Source organism: Myotis daubentonii, chromosome 17, assembly GCF_963259705.1.
Source record: "Myotis daubentonii chromosome 17, mMyoDau2.1, whole genome shotgun sequence".
Lineage (NCBI taxonomy): Eukaryota > Metazoa > Chordata > Mammalia > Chiroptera > Vespertilionidae > Myotis > Myotis daubentonii.
Genome location: NC_081856.1, coordinates 38,419,365 through 38,445,775, shown reverse-complemented (window position 1 = coordinate 38,445,775; position 26,411 = coordinate 38,419,365). Strand labels below are relative to the sequence as shown.

Sequence of the window (26,411 nt, the reverse complement as noted above, 5' to 3'; positions counted from 1 at the left end):
CATGCAGGAGGCAACTGATGGATGTTTCTCTCTCATCGATGTTTCTGACTCTCTATCCCTCTCCACTCCTCTGTAAAAAATCAATAATATATATATATATATATATTTTTTTTTTAAGTGTAAATCTAATAAGATAAAAAGATTACCATTATTAAGAATTTAAAAGGAAACATCACCTATAGAGCAGCAGTTCTCAACCTGTGGGTCGTGACCCCTTTAGCGGTCGAACCACCCTCTCACAGGGGTCGCCTAAGACCATCCTGCATATCAGATATTTACATTACAATTCATAACAGTAGTAACATTACAGTTACGAAGTAGCAACGAAAATAATTTTATGGTTGGGTCACAACATGAGGAACTGTATCTAAAGGGCCAGAAGGTTGAGAACCACTGCATAGAGCCTGCATTAAAGAGAGAGTATTGTAAATAATTTTGCATCAATAAACTTGACATTATAGATGAAGTGGAAAAATGTTTTAGAAAACAACTTATTAAACCTGACCCAACATAAATTATAATTTTTACATTATAGAAATTGAGTCTGTTAAAGAAAAAGCCTTCCCACAAAACAAAACAAAACAAAACAACAAAAAAAACCGACTCATGGTTCTGGGTAATTCTAAAACTATCAGTGTTACATAAACTCTTTCAAGGCACTGAGAAAAGAGATAACTTCTTATTGTTTTCAAGCTAGCATTACTTAATACCAAAACTTAAGTCTTTGTAAAAAAAAAAAAATTCCAGAACAGTCTTATACTTATTAATAATTACTTTAAATGTAAATAGGTCAAATGCTCTAATCAAAAGACATAGGGTGGTTGAATGGATAAGAAGACGTACATATGGATAAGAAAATAAGACCTATATATATGTCTCCATAGAGCTACCTCAGAATGAAAGATATAGGCAAGAGTAAAGGGTTGGAAAAAAAGATATTTTATGCAAGTAGAAAGGCAAAAAAAGCTGGGGTAGCAATATTTATATCTGGCAAAATGGACTTTAAAACAAAGGCTATAGTAAGACAAGGATACTACATAATGTTTTCTGAATTTTTTAAAAGATAACACAATGGAGAAGATTTTTTTTTCTTCAATAAATGGCACTGAGTTAATTGGATGTCTGTGGAATAAAAAAGTTAACCTATCACACCACATACAAAAATTAATTACAACTTATATATCCTAATGTGAATGGTAAAACAATAATGCTATTTTATTTAAAATATAGAAGAATAGCTTCATAATCTTAGGATACACATATTTCTTAAATGGAACACAAAATAAAGGAGAAAGTGATATGCTACATTACAATTTTAAGAGTTTTTTATCAAAAGATAAAAAGTTGAAAATCAACAGAATGAAAGGTTTTTGTAATACACAGATCTAATGAAGATCTCATACACAATGTATAAATGACTACAAAGAAGTTCAGAAGAAAAGGCAGAAGACTGGCAATTCCTAAGAATATTAAAATAGCCAATAAAAGCTATCTTAAAAGGAAATGTGAAGTTAAAGTACTTTGGAATACTGTTTTGGAAGTATGTACTAAAGGTGAGCATTTGACCAGCAAATTTAATTTCTTGGTATATACCTAACAGTAATGTATACATTTGTTTACCAAGAGATATGTACTAGAATGTTCATTGAACTATTTCCTTTCTTTTCTCCTTTCCCCAGAATCTCCCTTATTTCTCCACACACCCACTCACCTATTATTTTGCTGAGATTAATAACTCTCAAACCATATATATAAACATTTGCATGTATCTCCTAAAGACAAGGATATCCTTTTAGGTCCTTTAAGTATACAATTATCAAATTCGGGAAATTTAACATATCATTGAATATATAGTTCATTTTTGAATTTCACCAATGGTTCTAATATCCTTTAAAGCGTTATTTTTTTTCTGATACATAATTCAATCCAGGATCCTTCATTGCATTTAATGCTATCTTCTTTATTTTCAACCTGGAAGAGTTCAGTGTGGGTTTATCTGAATTTTTCCTATATTTAAATTTAAGTTATGCATTTTTGGCAGCAAAACCACAGAAGCGATGTTCTGTCCTCTGCATCATATTAGGATTTATGCTTATCCCCTTATTGGTGAAAGCTTCCATTAGTTGATGAAGAAAGTGTTCACCATGTTTCTCCACTGCTATCATGTTTCCTTTTGTAATAAGGAATGTGCAGGGAGGTACTTTGATATCATAGATACTCTATTTTTCACAATGTTCTTGGTATCTATTCAGGATTCTTATCTGAATTACTAAAATGGTTGTAAAATCATTTTTCTTTTATTCCCAGCACATTTATTATTTGGCATTTACTGTAAGGAAGAGTTTTCCTTTTTCCATCATTTAAGATTATCTATCATTGCCTGGCCAGAGTGGATCATTGGTTGGTTGAGTGTCCTGTGTACCGAAAGGTTACTGGTGTGATTCCTGGTCAGGGTACATATCTGGGTTGCAAGTTTGATCCTCTGTTGGGGCATGAATGGAAGGCAACCAATAGGTGTTTCTTCCTCCCATCCTTCTTCCCTCTCTTCCTCCTCCCTCTCTCTAAGCATATCCTTGGTTGAGGATTAAAATAATAATAAAATAATGAGGTTAATTTTTTAAAACACCACAATGTCCATTATTAGTATGACTAGTGGGCTTCTGTTCTTAATTCCAAGTCTTGAATAATCTATTTGTGCCCTAGAGTTAACCGATGGGAACCCCAATAGTTGGCTTCTGTGCATTTCTCCATGTCTTTGAACCTTGCTTGCTTCTGGTGCAACACGATGTTCCAAACTTAACTATACTTTCTGTAACCCCATCCTACAATTAGTCATTTCTCCAAGTAGACATGTTTTCTTTTAAGGAAGATGGCATTTTGAAATCTGGATGTTAGCGTGTTGCTGCTGGGGTGGCATTGCTTCTATAGCCTCTCGGGAGACAGAGGTAGGAAATAAATGCACACATCACAGATGCACACCGATACTTCTAACCAGTTTAGCATTACAGATTCTTCCTCGTCTTTCCTCTCCATGTTTGTGTCTCTTCTCCCACACTGAGGACATCAGTATGTTTCCTCATTTTCTTCATCTAAGACATAGTTTCAGAATTGTACACCCATACCCTCACAAACAAAATTAGATTTTAGCATTTCTTTGCAGCTTTTTTGTCTCTGGATTGTATTCAAAAGTTATGTATATTTCTTTTTCCTTCCTGTGTGCTTATTTTAATCATTCGAAATAGAATTACGGTTATTACTTTTGTATTCAATTTATATTTTTCCTATTCATTTGTTTAATTTTACTTTTTTGTATATGTAACATTTAAAAGGTTCCAAAATCCAAATTCTACAGAACTTTTTTCTGTCTCTTTCAACTTATTTCCACCCATCCCTATTTTCAAAATGGAGGTTTTATATTCACTGAGTGTCCAGATTATTATGACCACCCCATCAGTATTTCATTGGGCCACATTTTGCCTTCAATACTGCGGCAATTCTTCTTGGCATTGACTCCACGAGATGTTGAAAGGTGATGCGAGGAATCTGACACAATGCCTGATGAATAGCACTATCCAGTTCTGTGAGATTTGATGGTTGTGGAACCAGCTGCTTGATGGCTCTTTTTAACTTCATCCCACAAATGCTCAATGGGATTGAGATCTGGTGATTGTGGGGGCCACCTAAGCAAGGTAAAGTCTCCCTCATGTTCTTGAAACCACTCCTGCACAATACGAGCACCGTGGCATGGCGCATTGTCTTGTTGGAAGAAGCCATCCCCATTGGGATACGCCATCAACATGATAGGATGAACCTGATCAGCAACGATACTTAGGTATGTTGTGCTATTCAGACGTTTATAATGATCTTGCCCTCTAGCAACTTCAGCGGGAAATTATAGCTAATTTGCCTACAAACGTCAGGTGGTCATAATAATCTGGCCACTCAGTGTATATATATATGACATGTTCACACATATAATCCAGAGTGTGTATATATGTGTGTATAAAATCTAATGTGTGTATACACACATGCTCTCTAAAAATAACTATTTCAGTTCTTAAAGATCTTCCTTTTTTAGAGCTGCATACATTATATAGATGTACCATAGTTTATTCTATCATTTTCCCATATGTATTAGGTTCTTTGCAGTGACTTGCAATGAAAAATAATGCATTACACATATGTATTTTCATATTGTTTGAATAGTATCTTCAGGGGAGTTTTTTTGTTTGTTTGTTTTTTTAATTAAATCTTTATTGTTCAGATTATTACATTTGTTCCTCTTTTTTCCCCCCATAACTCCCCTCCTCCGAGTTCCCGCCCCACCCTCCGCCCTCACTCCCCACCCTCTGTCCTCATCCATAGGTGCACGATATTTGTCCAGTCTCTTCCCCCATCTCCCACACCCCTTTCCCCCCCCCCCCCCAAGAATAGTCAGTCCATTCCCTTTCTATGTCCCTGATTCTATTATGATCACCAGATTATTTATTCACTTGATTCTTAGATTCACTTGATGATAGATGCATGTTTGTTGTTCATAATTTGTATCTTTACCTTTTTCTTCTTCTTCCTCTTCTTAAAGGATACCTTTCAGCATTTCATATAATACTGGTTTGGTGGTGATGAACTCCTTTAGCTTTTCCTTATCTGTGAAGCTCTTTATCTGACCTTCAATTCTGAATGATAGCTTTGCTGGATAAAGTAATCTTGGTTGTAGGTTCTTGGTATTCATCACTTTGAATATTTCTTGCCATTCCCTTCTGGCCTGCAAAGTTTCTGTTGAGAAATCAGCTGACAGTCGTATGGGTACTCCCTTGTAGGTAACTGAGTTTCTTTCTCTTGCTGCTTTTAAGATTCTCTCTTTGTCTTTTGCTCTTGGCATTTTAATTATGATGTGTCTTGGTGTGGTCCTCTTTGGATTCCTTTTGTTTGGGGTTCTCTGCGCTTCCTGGACCTGTAAGTCTATTTCTTTCACGAGGTGGGGGAAGTTTTCTGTCATTATTTCTTCAAATAGGTTTTCAATATCTTGCTCTCTCTCATCTTCTGGCACCCCTATAATTCTGATGTTGGTACGCTTGAAGCTGTCCCAGAGGCTCCTTACACTATCTTCATATTTTCGGATTCTTTTTTCATTTTGCTTTTCTGGTTGGGTGTTTTTTGCTTCTTCGCATTTCAAATCTTTGCCTTGATTCTTGCGCTCCTCTGGTCTGCTGTTGGGAGTCTATATAGTATTCGTTATTTCAGTCCGTGTATGCTTAATTTCTAGTTGGTTCTTTATCATAACATCGAGGGTCTCATTAGATTTCTTGAGGATCTCACTACATTTATCGGCAGCTTCTAGACAGTTCTTAAGAGACCTTAAAAGTGTGGTTCTGAACTCAATATCCTCCATTGACAGTTTTGTCCTGTTTCTTTGTCTCCGCATTTTTTATGCTTTCTTGGTGCACCCCCTAGTGGTCTTTGTCCGCAGTCTTGTAGTTAAGCCTTGATTGTTGTCGGCAATAGTGGGGGTGATTTGACCTCCAGGCTAACTGGCTATGAGAGTCCGCTGTGTCTGCAGTGGGAGAGCTTCTGTGCTGGATCTCTAGGGCGGTGCTAATCTAGCGTTTGCCTGAGGCTATTCGGCAAATGGCTCTGCACAGGGCTTGGGCGGGGTGGGTCCCCGGGGATCTACAGGGCGGGCCAGAGCAAGCAGTTATGGCTGCTCTCAGTTCCGTCCCTAGGGGCTCTGCCTCACAGAGTCCCAGCAACCGCTGCAAACCTCGGAGAGAAAGCTGCCTTCGAGTTCCGACCGAAGCCAGACAGTCGCGCTTCTCCCGTTTGAGTCTGGGTCCCTAGAGACTCACCAGGATCTGGAGCTCAGAGTCTGAAACTCCCTCCCGATTGAAAACAACAACCGCGCCCTCCGCCTCCAGCCCGCTCCGCACGCACTCCGCACCTTAGTATTTCACTTCAACACTGCGCCTCCTCTGAGTCTGGGTATGATGCTCTCTTTCCTCCTAGTTGTAGAATTTCCACTCAGCCAGCCTCTCTGTGGTTCTGGATGATGTCCATTCCGTCTTTCCAGGGGAGTTTTAAAGAGTGAAATTTCTTGGTCAAAAAGTAAATGCTATATAATCTTGTTAGATACTGACATGCCCTCAAAATCTGGGCATACATGTTATCAGCTAACCTTGTTGGGATGATTGTCAACCACGGCATTCTGAAAACGTCTACAGTGGTTCTCAACCTTGGCTGCACATTAGAATCACTGGGGAATCTTTTTAAAATCCTGATTTCTGGGCCTCATCCTCCGGAAATTCTGTTTCTTTGTTATGGGGTGAGGCCACAACATTAGTAACAAAGAAACAGAATTTCTGGAGGATGAGGCCCAGAAATCAGGATTTTAAAAAGATTCCCCGGTGATTCTAATGTGCAGCCAAGGTTGAGAACCACTGCTCTAGACTAAGGTTAGGTCACATAGCACATTTATAAATTGTGTACTAAGAAATATCCTAGGTAATGGGAATGAAAATAAATATTCTAGGAATCCTACAGAATCATCTGCATTAAGAGGCCACTTTAGTATGGACCAGATGGTCTCTTGCTCCTTTTATAATCCCCCAACAGAGTGACTTAAGAGAGAAAGTACAGCAGTTGTTCCCTGAGTCCCTGAAACACAAAATTCTAGTTTACCCAGAATTATTCCCACAGCACCTGATAGGTACACCTGTTGGTAGTAGTAAAGAAGAAAACAACTTGAATTTGGGAAGGGAAAGGAAAAAGCAAAAAGGCAAACTAAGAATATAGGACCAGCCTCATTTTTCTACTGTGGGGGAAGGAAGAAAACCCAAGCATAGAACTTCTCTCCTGTTGGTGTAAGTGGCCAGGGTGAACTTCAAGTTGTAAACATTGAAAGGCCATCAAACATTTGGAGGTCCAGACAGAAGTGGTAAAATATAGTACATGTCAACAACCCAGAAACTCTTTAAATATCTTATGGAAAGTTTGGTAAAGGAAAATCCTGAAGATTTGGAAACCAATTATATAAGACCCATTATTGGAAGTTTAGAACTACCAATAGTAAAATGTCATTGATAGTATATTTTATTATAAGTCTTTCATATACTATTTTGGTGATTATGAAAATATGAGGACTTTCATTAGTTTGCCCTCTGAGTTCTACTTTTTTTTTTTTTTCTCTAAAAGCCCTACATTTTCCACTGGGGTTTTCCTACCATGGGATTTTTAAGATAAAAATCTGTCCCATAGCAGTCATTTTCCTCTAAGGAAGCTAGTGTTCTAAACACACAAGAACAGGAAATACAAGAAAATGTCTTTTATTCTTGTACCATATCTTAGAATTTTGACATCGGTTCATGGTTATGATAGAAGTGTAGATCTTACATGAAATCCTACTTAGGAATATTGGTCATTTGTTAAATTACAAATTATATTATTAAATTATATAAAAACAAATATACAAGCCCTCTTTAAGAAGTTATTGGGACTTTAATTTTAAAAGAATCATAAATGAAAATAACTAATTTCTATAGTGTTTAATCCATATTTATAGTAAACCTAATACCTAACAATTATGAATTAATTATTTTGAGGTATCACAATTTGACATTAAGTTCTATATTTAACACCAAAGTGCTATATAATTTAGTAATTTTTATTGAATTCAGTAAGAATTGCAATCACATTTTTTCAGTTTGATTTTATAATTATATAAAGAACATTAAATCTGATTGAGAAAAAAATGACAAATAGCTGTTTAGTGTCAAATATTTCTTTGGCATCATATTAAACTAACTTTTTCACTGTGGCAGGTCTAATATTGCTGTTTTATAATTTTCAGATATTTTATAAAGTTTGTTAGAGTATGAAGAAAAAGTACATAAACATTCTACTTTATTGTAGAATTTTCTGTACTACTACTTCATTATATGTTGACATACATGTAAGCAGCATGACATTCCAGTTTTGAGAAAAAATAAACTTCTCCAAGAAGTCCTCTGAGGGCAGTAAAATCTGATCTCTCATCTCTGTTTTACTTTTATAGCAAAAGTGAACATAACCGCCTTTCCTATTGGTTGGTTCCAAGACCACCAGTGATGTCTGTTTTCATGTGATTTGCACAAATGACAAAGAGGCATGGCTAACTGTGGAAATCTATTAAATCATAAGCCCACAGAGAAATTTGAACAATTTCATTACTTTATTTGAAATCTTAATTTTTTTTTAAAATATATTTTATTGACTTTCTACAGAGAGGAAGGGAGAGAGACAGAGAGCTAGAAACATCGATGAGAGAGAAACATCAATCAGCTGCCTCCTGCACATCTCCCACTGGGGATATGCCCGCAACCCAGGCACACACCCTTGACCGGAATCGAACCTGGGACCCCTCAGTCCGCAGGCCGACGCTCCATCCACTGAGCCAAACCGGTTTCGGCTAATTTTTTATTTGTGTGCCTATTTTGTAAGTGATACTATGATTAAAATAATAGTACAAAGTCAAGCTTCTTAGAAAAGTTTAAGAATTGTTTTGCCAAACTTAATGGAATTCTTTTTTTTTTCCTGAAAAATGACATAATAATATGTATTGCTGATATGTACCTAAACTCAGCACTCTTCTTAGAGGTAGTAATTATTTCATTAAAGATCTATAATAATGTCTGCAATGAATAGCCAAATATTATTGCCTAAAAGGATAAGTAGAATTTCAAATGTTTGTGTGTGCTTTATCAAAAATCTTCAAACTTCCTCAGAAATAGAGTACCCAGAAGTCATTCATGTAAAAATTGTTTAATATATCCTACTTATTACAGAACAGTTTGCATTTTAATTTGACTAAATTAGCATTTAGCATTAAGACAATAGTGGGTCAAGTTTGGCTTTTGCTGTTGAAGGTTCACTCGAGTAGAGTAATCACAACATGGTCATCTCGGCCTTGCCATAGCATCTCTCCTTCGAAGTCCACCAGTCCGTGTTTTCTGGCACGCATAAGTATGCCCACCACTTTATCTGAAATGCGAACATATCTGTCAAAAAGATCTCCGAAAGTGACCTGGATCTTGCCATCACGTCTGTGGCGAGCCATTGTGCGGATAATGAAGCACATGTCCATAATTTCCCGATGGATGTGTTCCTCGGCTCGCTTGGCCCTCTCGGCTGTTTTGGTTCCCTCCTTGGGACGGCCGTAGCCTTCGTCTCCCTTGTGGAGGCGGTTGGACATGGCCAGCTGATAATCAAATTCTTCACTGAAAGGGTTGAGCTTCTGGGATTGTATGTGTTCGTCAGCCCACTGTTGCCATTTTCCTTTCAGGTCCTGCAATTGACTGCATTTCCGTTGGGCCTTGCAGTTGAGTTTCTCTGTAAATCTATTTGCCCTAAAGGAGAAAAAGTGTGAAGGATCAACACACTGATATTTTACCACACAAGTGTTGCTCTCTCGTGTGCTTCCTGCACAAATGCATCATAACGTAAGTCTCTTTTTTTTCATTATGAAAAAAACATATAAACATAATACAAAGAAATTAGAAATGAAAGAAGAAAAATACCATTGTTTTTAGTTTGGTGTATGGCCTTCTAGATTATTTTATCTAAATAACAGTAAGGTTTTAAGCACCATAAAATAATAATACTAAACTATTTTAAGAAAAAAGCTTCCTTACACAAATGTAATGCAAATACATGTATCTCAAATTGTATATTAAGAACATTTTAAAATTGGAATCATGAATGTATCTATGTATATAAAAGCCTAATATGCAAAGTGTCTCCTCTGGAGTTCAACCCACTGGGAGTTTGATCACTTGCTATGACGTGTGCTGACTGACCACCAAGGGGTGGCATGGAATGAAAGAAGGCCCCAGCTGGCAGCCAGGGAAGGGAGGCCCCAGCTGGCAGCTATGGAAGGGAGGCCCTGGCTGGCGGCCAGCAACCGCTAGGGACCTTACCTGTGCACAAATTTCATGCACTTGGCCTCTAGTTAAGTATATAAATCTACATTATATAGAACTTCAAAAACCAGCTCTTTCCCCCAAAATAAGGCTTATACCAGGACACATACATTGTAATATTCATTTACATGTAGATTTTCATCTATGGATTTTTAATGAGATTGAATCTATACTAGTATCAGTGGTGTGCCACAATTTTAAAATATCAAGTTGTATAGATAGGAGACACTGGCTAGCAATAGTAACATGTATTGAACACAATGTGCTGGTATTCTGAGGCTAAAGTTATTTCCACTGTGCCATGATGCCGTTCAGCATGGAAGGAGTTGTGTCACATGTCTATGTATGTCCTTGCAATTTGGAATACATTTTTTTAAAATATATTTTATTGATTTTTTACAGAGAGGAAGGGAGAGGGACAGAGAGTTAGAAACATCGATGAGAAAGAAATATCGATCAGCTGCCTCCTGCACACACCCCACTGGGGATGTGCCTGCAACCAAGGCACATGCCCTTGACTGGAATCGAACCTGGGACCCTTGAGTCCACAGGCTGATGCTCTATCCACTGAGCCAAACCGGTTAGGACTGGAATACATTTTTTTATTATAAAAAAATTAACTGCGTTGGCAAGTGTCCTGGGTGCAGGCATAATTTTAAATTAGGCAGTTTGTCTTTAAAAGACCTCCCTGTCCTTTCTGTATCTCTAATCTCCTAGACTTTTTCCCTAGATCTCCTTTGCCTTCATGAGAAAACATGATCTGTTTGACTATCTGAAAGCCAGAGCTTCGTATTCCTCATCCTCAAAAGTGACCCACCCTTCCTCCTCCTGAAAGTCAAGTGGCCTCCTGTCTGGAAGCATTGGGATTGGAGAGGTAGAGCAGTGCTGAATTTGCTCAGGATCATGGCTGGCCTGAACTAAGTAGCCCTCCTACCCAAACTCCCACAGTTCACTTTTCAAAACCCAGGAACAGTTTCAGATGTGGGTATTCCTCCCTATACAGACTCACCTCCTGAACTCTGGTTATTCAAATGCAGGAGGCTAATAGATGCATAGGATGGCATGCATATGTGTATTAGCATTGTTTTCAAGAAAGGAATGACATCCACTAGAGGGCGAACTTTCATTAATTCCCACGCTTTATGTTTCCAAAAGTCCTACCCTATAACAATAAAATTCAAACTAGGAATACACTGCTCCATATAACACTGCTATTCTTTGTAGCACATGAACAAAAGTACATGACAACGTTAACTGGGAAAAAGCAGCATTCAAAAACTATGGACAATTATTACAAATTTAAAATATATATGTATGGAAAAGTGCTAGGAATTGCATCACATTGAAGTGAAATGGATTTCTCTGCCCTGCTGGTCCTCACCATCTCCTCCTTCTCCACAGACTATCCCTGTTCAGCTGTCCAGACTATTGGCTGCTTGATCTCATTATCAAAGGAGAGCAAACACCTGTGCCCTTGGGACCATGGCAATCTATGACAGGCATAGCCTTTAATAGCAAGCCCAGGGCCATCCCTGCAGAACCCAAAAGTCATACGTAGTTTATTTGAGGCTGGGAAATTCTCAGAAGAAAGTGAAAAGCAAAACATTATCCACTAACTCATACTTTTTGTCTACTGAAGCACCAGCTATAGTTCTGTCCTATAGTATAATACACAACACATCTTCCCTTTAAGGAGCTTCTGGGCACTTTGACATTTTTTTTTCATTGTTTATTAAAGTATTTATGATACCTACTGTGTGCCAGACACTGTTTTAGTTACGTATTGGGTATTCAATAATGAGAATAAAAACAGCAAATAATCACTAAAAAGATATTCATGAAAATAATCAGAGTACAAATTTGAGTATGTGGTATGATTTCAACTGTGTAAAATGTGCATGCACCAGGCTGAAGGAATCAATGGTATATGCACAATTGGAAATAATTATGTTGGTATCCAGATGATAATTTATTTTTTTCATCTTTAAAAATATATTCATCTAGGTATTATATTGATTTTATAATTTAGAGAAAGCAAAAATTAAGAAAAATCTCAGATTAGCATCCAGAGGTAATTTGTTTCACCATATTTTAGCTGGGTATCTGATTCTTTGAAGTAGTTTTTTTTTTCTTCTAATTTTAATTAGGAACTTAGATTTCCCTGAGTTTTGAAATTCTATGTCATTTGGAAAAAAGATTGGGGTTGGTGAGGTTATAAATCTATGAAGAAGAAAAACATTTATCTTCTAAAAGAAGCACCTTTTAAATATTAATGTGTATTTGTCATATTGTCAAATTGTAATTCTCAATAATAGGAGGGAAGGAAAACATATGAATTGGTTCTATAAGCAAGACTTTAAAAATAGAGCTATATACCTTAATGGGTATTAAATTTTTCTCTATCTCACAAAGGTTCTGTGTCCTTTTTGTCTTTCCAGTTTTTAAAAAGTCTTAAAATAGCAGTTTTAAATCAGGATTAGAAAGACTTATAGCTTAAGTATCTTCTTGGTCAGTGAATATAAGAATCAATATACAGCTTATCTTGTTTTTGTTTTAATTTACAAGTAAAAATGTACATAATAGTTTAGATTGAGATTTCGGAAGACATTCTAGTAAAAATTTATAAGAAGCAAAGCAATATTCAACATTGCAGATAGTGATATTTAATTCAAATTTATCTTTTTAGTTTCTTCATTATCAATAAACAAATTTCCTTATATTTGATCAATAAAAATTTCCCCTGTCCTGGTATGTGCAAGGTAACTAATTCTACTAGGCATTATAAGCATTCTATGTTGGAAAGTCTAAGTTTATTTGTTGAAATAAATTCTGAAATGTATTCCTTATTTGTCAACTTAAAAATGACATCAGTTTGAGTGTTGCTTTCTTATGTGACTGTGGCTCATTAGGTACATGATGAGAATATGAGAACCAAGTTTATCATTTTGGTGCAGTAATTATGTGAGTAAATTATTAAGTATGAACAAAACCCACAGCAAATGAAAGTCCTAAAGGTATATTTCAAACCTAACCAAGTTCATTGACATGGAAAACACTCTCTCTGATCTCAGCTGGATCACCAGCCTCAGAGTCAGGGGGCCTATCGGTGAACTTTCCTGGTCTAAGTCTTGAATCTCTATCAAGAAGGTGGAGATCTGCTCTGGGTGTCCCACCCATAGACTCTCCAGTGAAGGGAGGATTTCTCTTCACTGCCCAGGAACATTTCTCTGTCAGTAAAGCAAAGAACTCCTGCTCTCTTTTCCAGCTTCTCAGGGACGTCCTGGGGATAATCTGCTTCTCTGTGCTTCGCTTTTCTTGCTCTTTTCCACAGGAGGTATAGCCAATTAGACATCATGGGCGCATGACATCCATAGGGTCACATTTATCAGAAGCAGGGTGACTGCATTCAAAAGGTAGGGTCACTATCTTTGATCAGTAATTTGCCCTAACTGGTTTAGCTCAGTGGATAGAGGGTTGGCCTGTGGACCGAAAGGGTCCTAGGTTCAATTCCAGTCAAGGGCACATGCTTGGGTTGTGGGCTGGATCCCCAGTAGGGGGCGTGCAGGAGGCAGCCGATCAATGATTCTCTCATCATTGATATTTCTATCTATCTCTCCCTCTCTCTTCCTTTCTGAAATCAATAAAAATATTTTTAAATAATAATAATTTTGCTCTCCTGTTATCAACCAGGTTTGAGAGCCAGGCCTGCGATTCTCCGTGCAGGTTGGTAACTGACCTTGGGTCCATGGAAAGGGGAGTCTAAACTCTAGGATGGAGAGCAAGTAGTAGAAAGCCACACTGTTGCCTTTGTTTTTATCAAAGTCCTTCAATATACATAGTTGAACCAAACGCCTACAGTTTGGGAGTTACTGGGGTTCCATTAATTAAGCTGACACTTTGATCTCTATTTTACTCCTGTGCCTGCTCTCTCCTGAATCAGTCTAGCAGGTGGTTAAGAACACAAGCTCTGGCATCGGCCTTCCCAGATCATCACTTACTATCTCTGATTGAGACACGTTCCTTACTATCTGTATGTTGGGTCCCGTATCTACAAGACGGCACCATCATGCTCAACTACTAGTATTTTTACTAAATAAAACTTGGAGGAGAGGGTGGATGAGTGATTGGCTCTTTAATATTTCACTATTTCTGTATGGGAGAAGAATCCAATGTCCTTTGTCTAAAGGAGCTAGAATGAACAAATCATGGCTATACAATAAAAGGCTAAATATTTTTTAAATGAAGGATACACTATAAACCATCTTCAGAGTAAAACCCCAGTTAGCAAAACCCTGTTTGTAAGGGATATCTCTCCTTTTTACCAAAAGTGACTTGTTTGTTTCTATTAACTACTAACAAAACTCTCTTTCTACTTAAATATTCATGATAATTTTCTCCCTATTGTTGGATATGGGGAAAGAACGTTTAATTAAAAGTAAGTGAAAACTCCTTTTCTATAGGCTTACTTAATGCCACATTCGTTTCTCAAGCAGGATTTGAGAGTCCCATAGGCTCCCACTGAAGCCTTCTGAGCACAGCTAGGATAACCGCGACATTAAGAGCTGCTGTGGCTGCACACATTTTGGTGCCCTGTGTACTTGTAAGACAGAGGGAAAGGAGCCAAAGAAGAAAGGAGAGATTTCATTCCCACTCGCCCCTGGCCAAGCCTGAGAGCCAAGTTCCTAGCACCTTGAAGGGCTTGGATCACCAGGGCTGGCCCCTACATTGGAATGAGTATAACTTATTCAGTAACTCCTCTGGGTCCATTGCTTTACATAATTATTATAAAAATAACTAATTCTCATCTCTATTTTTAGATGAGGACAAAGAGATTTAGGATTTGCCGACCTAACTGTGATTCAAATCTGTCTCTCATTCAAAGCTTAAGCTCCTCTCCATCACACTAAGAAGGTGACTATGCGCATGCCTGATTTCAGGAACCCTGAGACAGGCCCTGAATGCAAGTCCCCACTGCCAGGTGAGAGAGCTTAGAGCCAGAAGCCTGGGTTCAAATCCAGTGGGCTGTGCAATCTGATACACATTCCCTAATATGCCTTTGTCTCGTGTTCTCATCTATCAAGTGTGGGTAATGATTATACTTACCCCATGAGAGTGCTGTGAGGATTGAATGGATAAACATATGAAGAGTGCTCAGACAAATACCAGAGGAGAGTGCATGAATTGGAGATTGGTCCCAGCTGTCAACTCCCTGCCTCTGGCCAATTCAAATGTGCTGACAGGAAGCTCTTCACTGTGCCAAGCTCAGTCTTTAGTCTGTTGGGCTCTATTCTCTTTCTAACACACAATCACACGCACACAGCCTGTATTTTTGGTAGAACAATTATTTCTGATTATGAATTCCTATTTAAATATAAGTAGAGCACAAATCCAAATCTCTGGTCACATCTTCAAGGCTCTGCATGAGAGTGGGCACCATGTCTAAGAATTGCATTGGCAGACAGGCATGTCTCAGCTTTGTCACTAACCTGCTAGGTAAACTTCCCCTCCAAGCTTCAGTGCTCTCCTGCCTAAAATGGGGTAATTCTTCATAGGATTATAAGGGTTAAAAGGGAAAAGCATGTAAAATACCCATAGAGCACGCTATATGCACAAGGGATTGTTAAAATGATCTGTTTGACATTTCATTTTTCTTGAAAGTTTGCAATATAGTAGTTCTAATTCCTTCAGAATACCTGTAAAGTCACACACTGTAAGACAGCTCTTTGTCAAATTAGGTAACCAATTATGTTCTTTAGTTTCTGGTTGTTTCATACAACTTGAAAAGCACACCTACACATCTCACTGTTCCCAGAGGGAGTTAGTTTAAAGGCATTCATTACATCAGTGACTTTTCCCATATTGTGATATCCTGTGTTGTGGAGTGAGATATCCTGACTTGCTAGTACGTGGAGGTGGAGTTCATATCTTAAAGCATGTGTTTCTTGTCTGAATAAGTATGGTAGTTTCAGTCTGTGTGTACACACATGTGTGTGTGTGTGTACATGCCAAGCATCTAAATATTTTAGGATTGTGGTATTTGAATTACCTAGCTTTAATAGCATTTCTCTTTGTTTACAGATGCCTTTCTTTCTGAAAGTGTGAATAAGTGCTAAATAATGGAATCTACATGAGTAATAGCAGCTTCCATATATTGAGCATATATGGCAGGCACTGTGCTGAGTGCTTGGCAGCCTTACTCTCCTTTACTTCTCTCAATACAGTAGAATTTATCCCGAGAGATTACTGTTGCCATCATTTCACAAAGGAGGAAATAATCTAAGCGGGAAGGTGGGATAGGTGAGTGGGAAGAGATTAATAACCAAAGAACTTGTATGCATATATGCATAACGCATGGACACAGACAATAGTGTGGTGAAGGCTGGGGCGGAGGGGGTGAAAGGTGCAGGTTAGAAGGGGTCAATGGGGAAAGGGGGGGACATATGTAATACTTTCAACAATAAAAATTGTTTTAAAAAGGAAGAAATAGGCTTAGAAAAATTATCAGGGTGTGTGTGTTTGTGTGTGTATGTGTGTGTAGAACATTTAAGATCTACTCTTAGCAACTTTCAAGCATGTAATACAGTGTCATTGACTACAGTCAGGGTAGAGCTGGCATTTGGACTTGGGTCTGTCTGACTTGAGAGCTTGCTCTCGATAGATAGCAGCCCCCTACCTGATTACAGGTCACAGAGACGTGGAGCTGTGCGCCATGGGCACTACTGGGGGAGATGTGACCCCTGATAAAATTCAGATGGATTTGGGACAAAGGAAAGGTCTTGCCAATCAATCTACCAGCAATCACTTTCCTCTACAGAGAAGCCAATTTGCTACTCATTATACAATTGATTTTAAAAATTTTACCCAAAGCACCCACCAACCCTCTATGGTGGTTTCACTTTTGTGGAGGCTAACACTTGAGTGTTGAGTTCGAAGGGAAAGGAGAGACAGCCTAGTGGAGGCGCTCTACCCAAAGGTCGTTGTCTGAGCTGGGCGCTGCCCGTGTAGCTCTGGGGCACGCCTTCCCCCAGGCCCGCCCTGCCTGCCAGTCTTTGAGACTCACTCTAACTTCCCCGTGCTACTGCCCTGCTCACTGGGCTCCCAGAGCTGGCTGGGCTCAATGGTAGTCCAGGGAGCCCACGGGTGAATGCACTTACTGGGAGGGCAAGGGCCTTTTGATTCGGGCGGTGGCCACCTGCTCTCCGTCCTGCTCGGGCCTGTCCTCGGTCTCCCCTCCGTAGCCGCTGTCCTCCGTGTCTATGCTGTCGCTCCTCCACTTGGGCTCGTCCTGCTCCATCTCCTTCCAGCCTTTGGTCAGCTCGGATACCAGGTTGCAGCACTTTCTCCTCCGTGTCGGGGAGTGGCTGTGGAGGATCCTGTCGATGTCATCCTCCGGCTGCCCAGGGCCAGCTGTGCCGCCGTCCTTCTCGTACCGGTGGCTGAGGTGGCTCACGTCTCCTCCTCTCTCATAAGCTTTGCTGACAACCGTTTTGGTCACCTCTTTCCTTTTGATAGGGGAGACCTCCGAGGCCTCCCCTGAGCTCGGTCCTTCCCCAGGCCCCTCCGGCTTTAGGGAGGGAGACCTGGGGGCGCTCTGGGCTTTCTGGTGGGGAGTGGGATGTATCACTGGTTTAGGATCTTGAGGTGGGTCCTGGGTCCCCCCGGGCAGCCAGCCTGCGGGCTCCTGGGCCTGCCTGGTGCTGTTCTCATTTGCCCACTGCTGCCAACCTCGGGCCAAGTTGATCACCAGGGTGGCCCTGTGTATCTTCCGCAGGGCACTCTTGGCTGGCCCCTCCTCCCTTCCTTTCTCTCCCGTAGTCATGCTACCCTTCTCTTCCGTGCTGATAGCCTGGGCACCCAAAAAGTGAGTGGGGACCAGTGGAGTGCCTCGGATTTAAATAGAAGCAGGGTGTGGGGTGGGAAGAGTGTTTGGTGACGATGAAAGTATGTGAAGCATTTCTTGCCAAGATGTGGTGCCTTCCCCCTGATGGGGTGCTTTTTTTAGACCCTGACGGCTCCGGTTTCATCCCGGCAGAGGGATATCTCTGCCAGTAAAGGACAGGGATCTGCTCGCTCCCTTTCTTCTCCAGGTGCCAGAGTGGAAATTGCTAGATCGATCATGTGCTCAGCCTTATGTTTTTCTTCACCTTAAAATATGGTCCTACCATTTATAGAAGCATAAAATATGTGCACAAGTTGTACTAGGAACATTATAGGTGTGTTCTAATTTAATTTAAACCTCATCAGCCCTCAAAATAGCTTGGTCCCATTTTATAGCTGAGTGCAATGAAATCTAACTTCCTAAAGCAAATAAGATCTGAGATTTGAACCCAGGTCTGTCTGCTTCGAAGCCTGTGCCTCTTTTCGTCCTAGTGAGCAAAGATCCTAGGTTGCCTTTCCCTTTTGTCTTCAGCTCTATTCCATACAGACCTGAGAAGACACCTCATCCAACCTTTATTTTCCAGATGAGAAAATTGAGGCCCAGATAAAGGGGATGACAGTAGTCATGTTTTCCAGCCCAAGGTCTCAATTATTGTATAAACAATATTAAATTAAGCTCATATTAAATTAAGACCATGGTCAACATTTTGGTCCAATCAGTTTTTAAATCTTCACATTAATCCTACACACACATTGAATTTCATAGATTATTTATAACAGTCTTTTCAAATTGTTATATAAAGATAAAATAAGTGGATACTGTAAGAAGCATTACCTTTTGTTTTTAATAACACAACCTCCTTTGCAGAAAGAAGAAAAGATTGAAATACAGCGGGGCCTTGTGTTTAATTCCTTCCAAGACTGAGCTCGTTAAGGAGCTCGTTAACTCAAATTACTCTATCAACTCAATGCAAAAAAATCAGCCGAGAGACAGCTGGTATCTCAAAAACTTGTTAGTCGGACACTCGTAAGTCAAGGCCCCACTGTATAGTTCTTTTTAAAAGGATGGGATAGATAGGTCATTTGGACCGAAAAAGAACCATTTATGATGTGTACTAAACCAGATAAAATGCTCAGAGCTCAGCACTGAAAGTTCTTACAGTGAGACAAATGCATTTTTTCATACAGCAGTTCTGTAGGCTTGAATACTGTATCCTTTTCTCCAATCTTGACAGGAGGGTCACCTCTCTGATAGAAAAGGCTGTCAAACAGTGTGCAAATAGGTATGAAAGTTAATTACTTCTGATAGTAAGGCCACTTTATTTTTAAAATGTCCATTTTTCGTCATGGAGGTCATTTGCCTCCTAGGATTATAACAAATTGGGAGAGGTTTTATTACTCTATCTAGAAATCTGTCCCAAGTGATTTCAGAATTCAACATGATCTGATAACGCTGAGTTCCAACAATGCGCAGTCCAAATCTCTCCTGATTGATTAAGAAGAAACGGGATCACAGGAAAGAAAACTGTTACCAACGAAGATTTAATTTGGAGTCTGACGTTTCTGGCATTCTTTCTTGGAATGGAGACACCGTGCAGACTGCTTGGTTCCTGTTAAGATTCCCTTCATCACGCTTGTACCCCCGTGGGAAGGAATGGGGTTCCTCAGAGATGCCCAGGAGCTTAGTCTAGGATCAGGCTAACTGACAGTTTTCTAGGGGATGTTTCTGCTTTGCTGACCACACCTGCTCCACATTCAATCCTGATTGAGGGAGAACAAATGGAGACAGTAAAATGTTACTTAGTCTTTCATGGCATTGCAATCAGCTGCCTAGGGTGGGGCCTGGGGCTGTCAGCAGATAGTCTTGGCAAAAAAAAAAAAAAAAAAAAAGGCAGCTCCTAAAAGAATGGGATTATTGCTTCTGAGACTTCACTTCCTTGGCAAATGTGGGCCTTCCTTCACACTTCTCCAGAAGAGAGTGAGCATTCCTTCCCTAACGCAACATCTCTGTGTCTCCTACGGTGGTGCGTCCTCTGACTACTATAGAAATGCTGTATCCTCTTTTCTGAACCTAGATCTAGATTCCTAGGAGTGCAGTGTCCCACTTGAAAAGAAGATGTAAAAGAAAAAATAAAGTCTCAAAGATATAGTGAAATAAGTAGTTTACTGTGTGAATTTGCTACAAAACCATGAGATTAGAGACTGTAGGCAGAGCTTTGGACCTGATTAATAAAGTCATTGCCACCTATGAAATTTCTTGTATTTATTGAAAAAACATTATTATTTGGGCATATGGGCAATCCTAGGGAGTAGAGGGTATTTATGCACTTCTCTGCATGATACACTTGGAAGTCAGGTGGAGCCAGCTCTCATGACCGGCTGTATAACTGCACAGACTTTAGAGACCGACATTTGCTCAAAGCTCATGTGGGACAACCAAGTGTTGATCCTTTCTACGTAAACGAAAGAAGTGCTTCCCTTGTTTAGTTTCAGAAAAGTGGGAATGAAAGGGCTTTGAGAGGTTCTGATTTCAGTGGAACATACTCCATGCTTGTGGAAGGGATGCAGTGGGCCCGCATGACGGTGGACAATATGGGAGGGGGCATAAAGCTGAACAAAACAGAAACTAATTTCAGGGTTTTCCCGATCTAGCCTCCAGAAGACATGCACACACCGCCTTTAATAGTTTGGGGAGCGCTACATTAGAAATAAAAATAAAGCTTTGGCCAGTCTGCTGAGTGGTTAGAGCGCTGGCCTGCACCACAGGGTTCCATGTTGGATTCCCAGTCAAGGACACGTACCTAGGTTGTGGAGTCCTCCCCATCCGTCCCCCCTCCACCCGGGTCTGAAAAGCAATGGAAAAAATACCCTTGGGTGAGATTAACACAAAAAGAAAGCTTTATGGGATCATTGAGCAGCAAAGGGTGACTGATTCTATCGGAAGGATGAGGAGAACTTGGGGGCTGCGGTCGGGGGTTCGGGGTTCTCGAGCGCACTAACGGCCTCCGAACGTGTGCGGGGTGGGCCTGGCCGGCTCAGGACCGCCCCGCCCATCCCAGGCGAGGTCACTGGCCAATAAGTAGCCACCTCTTTCCCTCCTTCTTTCCTCCGGAAGCCCCGGGGGAGGGGCTGCCGCCACTTCCGCCCGCCTGCACTGGAGGCGGTGGCCCTGCTCAGCTTCCCCATCGGGAGGAGCCAGCAGCCGACAGCCCCGAGCCCATCCTCCGAAGGCCCGCAGCTCCTCTCGCACCAACGGCTGATTCCTCGCAAGACAACGGTATGGAGCCCGCGGCCAAGGCCAGGGGGGGCGGTCGTCTCAAAGCGGAGACCCCCCCAGAGAAGCCCGCCACCGGCCACAGCGCCAACGGCCCGGGGCAGCATCCCACACGGGGTCTGGAGCCAAGAGCAAGTCCGCCCATCTGCACGCGGCGCCCTCCGTGGGGCCAGCGGCCCCCGCGCAGCCGTTAGCCCTGATGGCGAAGCTGAAGTGGCGCTGCCACAAACTCCCGAGCACCCATCCCCCCGAAAGCAATGAAGGTATCCACCCATCCCCCCGAAAGCAATGAAGGTATCTACCCATCCCCCCGAAAGCAATGAAGGTATCTACCCATCCCCCTGAAAGCAATGAAGGTATCCACCCATCCCCCCGAAAGCAATGAAGGTATCCACTAACTTTCCTAAAACACACACACACACACACACACACACACACACACACACACACACACGCCAATTGAAGACAGACAGGGGTGGGGCGGGGGAGCTTTTCCAGGTGTCGAAAGGACACTACGATCTGAAGAAACAGCAGGAACAGCGTTACAAAGGCCGGAGGACCCAGGTGCACTTGGCTAGTGGCCCCGGGGAGAGACCACAAACTGCACCGCCTAGGGGGTCATGCAGAGCTCGTCAATGCCAGGTGAGTTGGGTTGGGGCACAACACAGGGTGGTGAGGCCAGGTTTCAAGAGAAGGCAGAGGTCTGGACTTTAACAGCAACTTTACCAATTGTTTAAATGGTGACCGTTACATGCAGGCACACATGCGTGCATACCCTTTCTCACACACAAACACAGTAGCAATGGGTGAACCCACACAGGGTAGCATGTCTTTGGACCCAGTTATGACCTTTAAAGAAGAGCAGGCAGTGTTTATGGGGCAAGAACAAGGTGCCAGGAAGCAGCAGGACAGGCCTTTGAAGAAGTCGGAGTGATACCCGGAAGAACATCTAACTAAGGAATCCGAGTTTTATCACGTGGGACTTGTCACATCACTGGAGGATTCTAAGCCTCCCTCTGATATCAAATTTGTGTTAACAAATGATCAAATCTAGATCCAGCAAAATGGGGTTTGGATTTGAAAAAGGTAAGACTAGGGTAGAGAGCCTGTTTACAGGGGTTACTAAAATAATACCGAATTATGCCCGGCTGGTGTGGTTCAGTGGTTGAGCATCGGCCATGATGTCACTGGTTCCATTCCTGGTCAGGGCACATGCCTGGGTTGTGGGCTTGATCCCCAGTAGGGGGCATGCAGGAGGCAGCAGATGGATGGATGTATATCATTGATGTTTCTCTCTATCCCTCTCCCTTCCCCTCTCAAAATCAATGAAAACATTAATAATAATACCGAATTACTAACATTTGGAAAGAACCAAATGAGGATTTGAAAGATGAGAGAAAGATTTGAGAGCCAGCGAGAGTAACATTAAAAGGGCATAGGGAACAACGAGTTGCTGTGGGTGATGGGTGTCAGGGATGAGCTGGAGGTTTCAGTTTAAGTGACAGGTGTGAGGAGGTGACCTAAGCCAGGAGAGGACAGGAGAAGGAGAGGATCTGTGTGAGAAGGAAACGTTTCCATCTTGAGTTGAGGGAGCTCTGGGACATGCATGTGGAGATGTCAAGTCATGAGAATAACCAGGAACATGGACCCTGTGGTCAGGCAGAACAGGGTGAAAACCCAGGCTCTGCTGGTTAGCAGGGTGACCTAGGCCTAGGGCATGTAATTGATTTTGTCTAAGGTTCACTTCCTTTACCCATCAGGTTGCCATTATCAGAGCATTTACCTCACAGGATCAGGGCATGGATTAATCGAGTTGACACTTAACACCATGCCTGGCACATGCAAGCTCTCAATAAGAGATTGTTATTAATATTTTGATTTTGAGTCACGGAGTTAGAGAATTAAAGCTTCTTAAATAGTTCTGTTTGACCAAGTACAGGATTGATGCCAGCAACGTGGCAGGGTGAGTCTTCAGGTGGGTCAAGTGAAGTCACTTGTAGGGAGTGGAGGCTTCAAGGAGAAACTTATTTATAGTGTTTTATTTTAAGATACTTTATAGCGAGGCTCTTCAGGCCATGTTTCAAAGGTTTCCTCATCCTGGTGAGGGTCAAGTGAGGTCTCAGTTACTTGGTAGGGATAACTGAAGAGTTGAACACAGACTTAGCTGGAACCGCCTAGAACATAGAACATATGGTTTACAATCACTGAGGATCACATTAGGTTCATAAATCGCATTTGGATCACCTGTGGAGCTTTAAAAACCACAGATGGTGAAGTACTGCCTCTGGAAACAGGTCTTGGGTGAGGTCCTGGCATCACTTGTATCTAACATACCCTCAGGATCCAGACCCATGGTTCTAGCTTCTAGAGTGCTGTGGGTCCAGCAGACACTCAGCATGCGGGTTTTAAGGGTGTAGTGACCAGTAAGTAGCCCAGGTATGGGTTCAAGCAGATTTGCATGATGGATCTCCTCTCAGAACCTGTGTACCCTTGGAGAAGTTAGTTAAGTTCTCTGAGACTCTTGCCTTGTCTGAAATGGCACTAATTTTACTTTCCCCTGTGCTGTTATTGTGTTCATATGAGATGATGCCTGGGAAGCATCATTTGGTACATTAGCACACTCACTCCTCCTTCAAATGCTTCTTCACTTGACTCCTGGAACAAAGTGCCCTCTTGGTTTTCCTCTCAGTCTCCTCAGCTGGTACCTGCTTCCCTGCTCAGCTCCTAGCATGGTGTGTGCAAGGTTCGGCCTGGGTCCTCATCACTGCTCACTTTACACTCACTTCCTTGGTGATCTCAAGGCTTTAAATGCCATCCCAATGATGACACTTCCCAAACCTGTACCTCCAGCCTGACCTAGCTTTTGTCTATCTGTCTGATGGCTAGCTCAGTCTGAATGGCACAAAACTCAATTCACAGTCTTTCCAACTTGAGCTTTTCACCGTATTATATTCCTCTTTTCAGCTCAAAGTCAGCTTTGTTCTACCAGTTGCTCAGGCAAAAAGAATAATTGAAGTACTCTTTGACTCCTTTTCTTCTCTCACATCCTACATTCGGGTCTGTAGCATATACCTTGAAATGAGTCCAGACTCTGACCACTTATCACCATCTTGAAAAAAAATTTTTTTTTTTATTTCGTAGAGGGAGAGAGAGACAGAAACATTAATGATGAGAGAGAATCATTGATGGGCTACCTCCTGAATGCCCCCATCCCCCACCACTGGGGATCCAGCTTACAACTCGGGCATGTGCCCTGATTGGGAATCAAACCGTGACCTTCTGGTTCATAGGTCCATGCCCATCCACTGAGCCACACTGGCTGGGCCCCTTCTAACCATCTTTACAGCCATGAACCTCCCCACCTCTGCGACCTGGACCATTTGCAGCTCATTCCACCATCAGTTCTTGTGTGAATTATTGCGCAGTTTTCTTCATTCATCTTCCTGCTTCCACCTTGTCCAGTCTATTCTCAACATTAGCCAGATCCTTTAAAAACTAGAAGTCAGATACTATCACTTTAACATTTTTCTGTGGTTTTTGCCTCAGAATAAAAGCCCAAATCCTCACAGTGGTCTGCGAAGTTTTACAACTCTCTCTCCTTGTGAGCTCCCTGACCGCTTCTCCATGACTCCTCTACTCCATTACCACCTGCCTCAGTCACCCTGATCTCCAAGCTTGGTGCTATTGTCCCTGCATATTCAGGAGACACAATAAAGTCTTTGAACAAAAGAGGCTCTCCTCTTAAGAGCAATGCTGCCTTCTCTGTAGGAAAGAGGGGGTAGTACTTTCTTTTATTTCATCCTTCTGCAGTAGAGACTGAGGAATGAGGCTCAGTGAGGTTTGAGGCTAGAGAGCTACATAGATAAGATGAGAGTTTAGCAGTGGTTCTCAACCTTCTGGCCCTTTAAATACAATTCCTCATGTTGTGACCCAACCATAAAATTATTTTCGTTGCTACTTCATAACTGTAATGTTGCTACTGTTATGAGTCATAATGTAAATATCTGATATGCAGGATGGTCTTAGGTGACCCCTGTGAAAGGATCATTCGACCGCCAAAGGGGTCGGGACTCACAGGTTGAGAACCACTGGTTTAGAGGAACTTAAAGCCCTGATGAGAAATGCAGGTTTTATCCAAATATTGTGAAGTATTAACCTGCAGAATGGCTTGATCAAATTTGCACTTTATTTCATTTTATTGATTGATTGATTGATTTTTGAGAGAGAGAGAGAGAGAGAGAGAGAGAGAGAGAGAGAGAGAGATATCAGTTGTTGCTCCTCCTATTTATGCATTCATGGATTGCTTTTTGGAGATAGAACCCACAACCTTGGCTTACGCGGTATCCAACTGAGCTACCAGACCAGGGCTATAACTGCATTTTAATAAATTCATATGTTGGTGGTTCAAAGGATGTTTTCAAGCATGGTATATGGGCAAGAGTAGAGGCTAAGATAATTTCTATCAAAGCCCCCCTCCCCCCTCCATGGGCAAGATGTATGGGGGAGGGGTCTCTGGTCTCCTTCCCATCCCCTTTACAGAGAAACCTGTAAGACATTCAGGCTAAGTTACCCAGTAGACATGGATTGGAGGTCAGAGGAAAGGTCTGGGCTCTGATAAAGATTAGGGCATCGTTTTGGGTCATGGAGACTAAGCTGTGCCATGTCACAGAGTCAACAAGAGTTACCAGGGCTCAAACCCGGGCACTGACATCAGAGTCAGGGCTTCGAATGCCTGCGCTCCCATAAATTCCTGTTCTCCTCCTTGCGCTCCACCCCCACCTGGAAAAACAGAACTTCACAGCTTGTGACACCACTCTCTAAACAAGATCTAAATATAGAGTTTCTTCGCTCTGACTTTCTATCTGCTCTTGTAAAACTTTCCTTTCCTTAATAGCCAAGTGTCTCTACGTGACCTGATGGAGGTGTTACCTAACTCGACTGTGGTAATAATTTTGTAACATATGTGTATTAAGCCAACACATTTACAGCTTAAACTTACACAATATGTCAATTATATCTCAGTAAATTTGGGGAAAGGGTATCTTTAGAAAGTAGTCTACACTTCTTAATTTATAACCTCCTATTCCTTTCTCAAGTCATTCAACTTACAATTCTTATTTCTGCCCAAAACTCAATTTAGTCAAGGTCATGGCTGGCTTCTTCATTGTCAAATCTCAAGTTCCATCTTCAGTTGAGTAGGACACGGATAACTGGCAGACTCTGCCATATGGTTAATGAATACTAAGATTGGTTAGCTGAGATTGGTTAGAATCCATCGAGCAGGAAGTCAAGAAGAATACCAAGAAGGC

At 41.3% G+C, this 26,411-nt stretch overlaps 2 protein-coding genes across 2 annotated transcripts in view; one reads left to right on the top strand and one right to left on the bottom strand.

Moving 5' to 3' along the window:
• OXR1 (oxidation resistance 1) overlaps positions 1-14,067 on the top strand; it is a 338,860-nt gene extending 324,793 nt beyond the window's left edge. Inside the window, exons 18-19 of the transcript XR_009449529.1 lie at positions 9,314-9,470; positions 11,352-14,067. The gene's annotated coding sequence lies outside the window, so the exon portion shown is untranslated. The remainder of the gene's footprint in view (positions 1-9,313; positions 9,471-11,351) is intronic.
• Positions 8,775-17,833, bottom strand: ABRA (actin binding Rho activating protein). The gene is made up of 2 exons (XM_059671931.1): positions 17,105-17,833; positions 8,775-9,377 (listed from the first exon to the last, which is right to left on the bottom strand). The coding sequence occupies exons 1-2, from the start codon at positions 17,767-17,769 to the stop codon at positions 8,900-8,902; spliced, it is 1,143 nt and encodes a 380-aa protein (XP_059527914.1). The 5' UTR covers positions 17,770-17,833; the 3' UTR covers positions 8,775-8,899.
• Positions 17,834-26,411: the final 8,578 nt, after the last annotated feature.